The following is a 6521-nucleotide window of genomic DNA, read 5'->3' as shown; positions in this document are numbered from 1 at the left end:
CGCCCCGCGCTTCCGCCCGCGCTCCGGAACCCCGCCCCCCTCCGCCCGCCCGGAAGGGGCTGCCGCCGCCTCGGGCGGGCGCAGGGCGGCTCTCGGTTGGCCGCGGGGGCGCCCGGCGGGCCGGAGGGCACGGCCTGCGAGGGCCCGCCGAGCCGAGCCGACCGCTCCAGGCGGCCCCATTCCTCCGTCGTTCCGCCGGCTCCTCAGCGCTCTTCCCGCTTGAATGCGCCTCTTTTCAGTATTGCGGCGCTCTGATACTGTATTGCCGCATTCCATTTATCGTCATCTGCAGGTCGTTCTGTTTGATTTCATGATTGTGAACTGCTCCGAGGGCAGCCGCCAATTAGACGGTTTGCAAGCTCAGTAAATACGGCCTCCACCATGAGCTCACTTTAGCAAACGATGCCCCAGGGGAAGACGGAGCTCTTCGAAGGAGCGTGTGGTACTCGGCATCCGTATCATCCGCCAAGGCTGGAGGGTGTGCCGGAGCATTGTCCATCAGAAGAAGGCACCTTTCAGGCAGTTGGTTGTCGGAAAGGTATTTCTAACGGTGGGTGCCAACACCTCGAGCAGCCATTCCATGAACAACTGCCTTGTGACCCAGGCTCCACACCACAGGCAGTCTGGCCTTGGTCACATTCTGTTCCTTGAATGCACGAGGGGTCTGGGAATGGTACACCGGAAGTGGCTTAATCTTCGGATCGGGGCTTGTGTTCTCACACAGCAAAAGGGTCAATCGGTCCTTCGTGGGCTTGTGCCCCAGCAGTGCCTTTTCCTCCTGCATCATGATGTAGGTTCTGTTCAGCATCATCTTCCAGAAGAGCCCTGTTTCGTCGCAATACCGCACTCATGCTTTTCTGCAATGTCCTTCAGTTCAATGGTTATTTTCTTTGAAACCTTCCTCTTACCATTCTTGCTCTGCACGTTCTGGTCACCTTCATTACTGCTCTGCACATTCATTTTACCACCGTGCTTGCTCTGCGCTTTCTTTGGAGCCATTATTCAATCAGCTTTGCAGCAAGTGACCTCAGGTCTTTCTGCCACCACGAGCAGGGAAGACAGCCACGCCTGCACGGGGGGCTGGGGGGGAGATGGCTGCTATCGCGATTGTGTGGGGAAGATGGCCGCACGTGCTCGGGGTGGGGGTGGGGAGATGGCCGAGATCCCAGTTGCGTTCCAGCAGAAAAGACGGGTGCAATCTCAGCCATATCCCCACCCTCCCAAGTGGGGAGATGGCCACAATCGCAGTTGCTTTTGTGCAGGGCAGGTGTGCGTGATCACGGGCGCGCTCCTGCAGGAAAGACGGGCGCAATCCTGGCCATCTCCCCCACAGCTGTGCTGTGCCGCGCCCGTCTTTCCTGCAGGAGTGCGCCCGTGATCACGCATGCCTTCCCTGCATGAAAGCAACTGCGATCGTGGCCATCTCCTCACTTGCGGGAGGGGGGGAGATGGCCACGATCTTGGTCGCCACCCAATGCGGAGTTCACGACCCAAGTCAAAATTTTCATGAAATTTTTGTTCGTGACCCAATTTGTTCGTGAACCAAGGCGTTTGTGAGCCGAGGCACCACTGTACCTTCTTCAGGACAAAGTCATTAAAAGTAGCATCCGGACACACACTTTATTACAAACCTGCCAATGCCCACCTTACGTTCCCAAGCAGCCCCAGAGGACAAATGAGCCTTAGGACTGATAAAGCAACAAGAATACAGAGAACGCAGTGTTTGGGAAAAACATGAATGAAATCCACTGTACTGGGAATTCATTTTTCATGAGACATGTATTTAAGTGCCTATACACAGATCTGATCCAACCAGTTCTAAACTTCTCATTTATAGAATCAAGGCCTTAATTTGGCCTCCAATTGTGTATGCAAAAAACCGAAGTTCTCAGCTGGAAACGTTTTTTCACAGGAAGGGCTTGAGTAGAGCTTTCCATGTTAGAAAACAGCCAACTCCTTTTATGAGCAAGGTAATTATGTAATATTCCGTTTTTCAAAACCATGGTTTTGCTTAATCTCCAAACACATTTTCCACCCAAGGCCTTTGCTAAAAATAATGGTAAGCTCAACAATAAGCTTATGAGCTAAGATTTAAAAGGATTACTATTCCATTTTATGCATTCTTACAAATGAATCTTTTAAAAAACAAATGGAACAGAAATCCAAGAATGTTGTTTCTTCTTAGTTCTTACTATGCTTGAATCCAAAAGTAGGACTCCCAGGTATAGCAATGTCTAGTGCAAATCTTTTGAAATGAATCATGGTTAGTCACACTAATGTAAGTAGCATGCAGTTCAATGGGCCTACTCTGCATAGTACTGGGTGCTACCCTAGGAACTGAAAGGTGACAAAACTACTCCTAAGTTACTAATGGATTGAAGCCCATCCATTTATGTGGACATAAGTCTGGCTGAATTCGAGAAGGCTTACGCTAAATAGATTTGCACAGAAGTACACTATTAAAAGAATTGTGCTCTTACTGAACTCTGTGGAATTAACCTAAGTTGTTGATTTCAAATGGAATAAAGTTAAAATAGCCTAGTTTGGAGTAAACTCAATGAGTTTTAAAGCATATATGATAATACAAGCTGAAAAGGTGGGGGGGGGGACAAACTTTAAAGATGTTTTAGGGAAATGGAGATGGAATTTTATACATGCCAAAAAAGCTGAGCTGTGATTCTTGTTTCAGCATAGGAAGAATACTTTACAATTATATACTGCTTAATACAGAGAAGTTAACCCCTTTTGATTTTAAAGAATACTTCTGGCAGCAGAGGTCTGATGTGATAAGACTACCTGTCACCCAAAATGTAACAGAACAAAAAGGAATCGCCAAAGTTTAAAGGCTGGGGGACAAACTCCCAATTGTTCCATTACAGCAATGAAATGTGAGTTAGAATCGAAGAAAATTAAGCAGAACGGAAAACGAAGCACAGTGTAGCAGAGGCACCCACACGAGCAGAATGAAGTCCATACGCGGACCTGACAGTCTCCCGGAGCTGCAACAGGTTCCAGGCCTCGTTCATCGGATCGCACAGACATCTAAGATGCAGAACTTTGCCCGGCACGTCGGGCAGGGCACGCGGCTGGAGAGCCAGGTCTCCGGCTGCTGCTGGTCCTGCCGGCTGGCAAACCACCTCCCCAGGCAGCTGAGGCACCACATGGGGCGGCAGAAGCACGGCTGGCACTCGCCCTCGTCCGGCTCCTGGCAGTTCTTGAAGAGCTTGACATTGGCAGTCGTCTGCATGCAGCCAACACAAGGGTCAAGATCCTGCAGGCACACGAGACGAGACATGAGCCCAGAAGTTCACTGCTTTGTTATTTCTCCCTGTCCTGCAGTCCACCCTTATCCGAGGAACCCAGAACGTGAAGCAGCAAAAACTTGCATGTTTCTGGCATGACTGACACCTCTGGGACCCACAACTGACTGTACACTACAAACGTCCTAACACCCGCCTGGCACACACCTTTGACTGAACAAAGCAACAAAGACACCACCCGCTTGATTCTTGCCTTCAGCATCCCTGAAAAGATTGCTTAGACTTTTCTGCTGAGTGAACTCTGGCCTGCTTCACCCATTAACGGCGCAGCATTTCTGAGTTAACAGGTCATGAAACAAGCCAGGAACCAAAGCCCGAGAGAGGTTTATGCTACCGGATGGACACACATAATCACGCTCCCTGCCAAAGCAAACAAACAGGTACAGAAGCGTCCCGAACGAGTCACACCTGACTGCTTTCAACAGAGTAAGTCTGATTCCTCTCCACCAGTAAGGCAAAGGTTTCCAGAAACAAGTCACTGAGGCTCTGGCGGATGACCACATTCGCAGCACTGCGGATGGGCGCGTGCAGCTTCTCCCGTAGCTCCCCGTATTCAGTTGAATTCAGCCTAAGGAAAACAGAATGGCGTGTCAGACTTCTGTGCACGTCTACAGGGTAGGGTGTGATTATACCGTCTAAGGAACAGTGACACAGCCTCCTGTGCTAAAGATCCTGGGACCTTTTGAGACACAGAGAGAAAGGAGGGACAAAACTCACTGCATTGCATTCCTATCCCACCTTTTTCCACCTGCAGGGAACCCATGGCCTGTACAGCTGCATTTCATGCTTGCGTCCGCCCTGTGAGGCAGGTTAGACCGAGGAGGGCCTGCCCAGGTGGAGACTCCAACCAGATCGCCAGCCCAGCGTGTGAATCACACCACGCCAGCTTCCTAATAAATATTTTTAACTTCAAATGACAAGCTGCATGACCGAGCAGATTGTAGCTGGACTGCTTTCGCTGGCACCTCCCCCAACCAGAACAAAGCGTTCCACTTCCTTCAGGGATCCCGTCCGGGAAGGACCCCCGTTTTGCTGAAGTGCAGCTGCAGGAGGCTGAGGCCGGGTGTCCACCCTACACCTCAGGAGCAAATGGGTGAGACGCCCACTGAAGCAGATTAGCTACAATTTTCTCGAACCCAAGCATCTTGCAGGACCCTTAAGGGCGACATGCTTTCACGGTACATGTGTCCACAGCTGCACCTCAGCAGGCGCATCTGGCAAAGCGGACTCTCATCCAGGATAGCCAGTTTGTGCCACAATAAACCGTGCCAGCCGGTTCGGCGTTGTGGCCGGGTGTATATGCAGCACCCAACAGCAAGAGTTCCTTCGTCTCTCCTCTGCCCTCCACGCAGATGGGGGAGATGGGAAGCCAAGATTGCTTCTGCAGCAGTATTTGTTCTGTGGGTAGATGAACCCAGTGATCAGTGACCTTCAGTCATTTCTGTAGTTCACATTATTCCCCACCTATTAAAAGCATCTTTGTGAACCATTCAGATCACAGGAATTTCCACTTCTCCTGATGTAAAACGCACTCCAAGTCCCCACCCGCCTGAAAGCTGGTCTTTTTACCGGATATCGAAAGGTTTCACACCAGGGTTCACGCTGTCAACACGGATGGTGAGGAACTGCGCAGGCATGTGGGAGTCCGGCAAGAGTTCGTGCTGCCTGGAGTCGACCACCGTGAGGTGGATGTCCCTTTGGTGGGCAAGATGCAAACAGTAGGTGGTCACTTTCATGATCCAGGAGTCTGTGACGATCACTCGAGCCCCTGGGGGCCCCGTGGCAAACTTGTCCACTCGCCTGAATTCTGTGTTGATGGAAGCGGCCACGGCCGCCCACCCCGACTGCGGAAGGGCGTACAGTGAGAGGACCTTGACCAGCGGGTGGTTCTTCCAGCCCTTTTTCGACCAGTAGTAGACTAGGAGGCCGGCAAGGGTGGGGGCAAGGACCGCCAGCAAGAAGAAGACCTTCCAGCTGTCTGGAGCCTTATAAACGTCACAGAGCTGCTTCTCTGGAGCGGCAAAGCACATGCCAACGTAATAGCCTGCAAGGAACAAGAGAGGTGCCTTCAGAAAGCAAAACCAGTTTCATCCAGGAGCACGGTGATTACCCGTCCAGCAGGCACAGGAAACCAAAAGGCTAAGACCCATCTGGGCATCGGTGAGAGCCTGGTAGTGGAAGTCACACTCCAGGGAGGCTCATCCGGTGCCCACTGTGCCCGTTTTCCGGCACCAAGTGAAACCTTCGGCACTCTCCCCGGCAGGTGGCCGTGCGTGTCCGCGCTCGGCTTCTCCCTCGGCTCTACGCGGTACCTTTGCGCATTCCCAAGTTCCGCAGGCTACCCCCCACCCCCGGGGGCCTGTTCCTCCTCGCGGTCGCCCAAAGAACTGCGCTGGGGCGGGCGCAGCGCCACGGGAAGAGGCCCAGGGCACCCCGAAGCTCGCCCCCGCGGGCGCGGGCGCCCCGCCGGCCGGCGCTCACCCAGCGGGAGCAGGGCGTGGGCCAGCAGCGTGCCGGCGCCGCGCCGCAGGTGGAACTGCACGAAGGCCGCGTCCTCGCTGCCCAGCCAGCCGCCCAGCAGCTGCGGCACCGTCAGCCCGGCCGAGTGGAACTCGCTGGGCGGCAGCACGAAGCACACGGCCAGCACGGCGTAGGCCAGCGAGAACGTGGCCGCGCCGCCCTCCATCGCCGCGCCCCGGCTGCGGACGCGGCCCTCCGGCAGGCGAGGCGGGGCGGCCCCGGCGGAGGCCTTTCCGGGGCGGGCGCTTTCGCGGAGCGCGGGCCCGGCCGCGGGAGGAGGCGGGCCTCCGGCGCTGCTCCGCGGCCGCGCTCGGCACGCCGCGGACGGGGCCCGAGGCGGCGGCTCCTCTCCCCTCCGAGGCCGGGTCCGCAGCCCCTCCGCTCGAGTGCGAGCCGGCCCGACCGGGCGCGCTCCTAAGCAGGGCTCCCGGTGCGAGCGCTCGCACCCCCCTCTGCACGCGTTGCAGGGCCTATCCGGGGCCCGCGCTTGCCAAACGGGCGCCTGCTGGTGCGACGCGGGGGCTCGCTCTCGCCGGCCAGCCCGCACCTGCCCCCCCGAGGACGGGCCCACGGCCTCGGGTTACAAGCCCAGCGCATCTGGAAGCAAGGCCCGCTGAATTCGCTTTAGGCCGCCTCCCGCACGGATGCCGACTGGGTGGCCCCGGTGCCACTCGATGCGGG

General features: G+C 55.3%; 2 protein-coding genes across 2 annotated transcripts in view; both read right to left on the bottom strand.

The window, feature by feature from the left end:
• Window positions 1-468, bottom strand: part of LOC123032419 (stem-loop binding protein) — a 10338-nt gene extending 9870 nt beyond the window's left edge. The window contains exon 1 of the mRNA XM_044448292.1: window positions 392-468. Within this exon, the coding sequence (XP_044304227.1) occupies window positions 392-462 (71 nt within the window). The 5' untranslated portion in view covers window positions 463-468. The remainder of the gene's footprint in view (window positions 1-391) is intronic.
• Window positions 469-1601: 1133 nt separating this feature from the next.
• On the bottom strand, window positions 1602-6033 carry TMEM129 (transmembrane protein 129, E3 ubiquitin ligase). The gene is made up of 4 exons (XM_044448305.1): window positions 5802-6033; window positions 4890-5364; window positions 3729-3888; window positions 1602-3271 (listed from the first exon to the last, which is right to left on the bottom strand). The coding sequence occupies exons 1-4, from the start codon at window positions 6004-6006 to the stop codon at window positions 3023-3025; spliced, it is 1089 nt and encodes a 362-aa protein (XP_044304240.1). The 5' UTR covers window positions 6007-6033; the 3' UTR covers window positions 1602-3022.
• Between the last annotated feature and the right edge of the window lie 488 nt (window positions 6034-6521).

Source organism: Varanus komodoensis, unplaced genomic scaffold (assembly GCF_004798865.1).
Source record: "Varanus komodoensis strain SLA01 unplaced genomic scaffold, ASM479886v1 scaffold54, whole genome shotgun sequence".
NCBI classification, from domain to species: Eukaryota; Metazoa; Chordata; class Lepidosauria; order Squamata; family Varanidae; genus Varanus; species Varanus komodoensis.
The sequence above is the reverse complement of the archived record's forward strand: the minus strand, read 5'-3'. Positions and strand labels throughout refer to the sequence as shown.

Excerpts from the sequence above, each read along its gene's own strand:
- TMEM129 (XM_044448305.1), bottom strand. The coding sequence starts at position 6,006 with ATGGAGGGCGGCGCGGCCACGTTCTCGCTGGCCTACGCCGTGCTGGCC. Across the intron at positions 5,365-5,801 it reads CCACGCCCTGCTCCCGCTGG|GCTATTACGTTGGCATGTGC; the intron begins GTGAGCGCCGGC and ends TGTTCCTTGCAG. Across the intron at positions 3,889-4,889 it reads GTGAAACCTTTCGATATCCG|GCTGAATTCAACTGAATACG; the intron begins GTAAAAAGACCA and ends TGTTTTCCTTAG.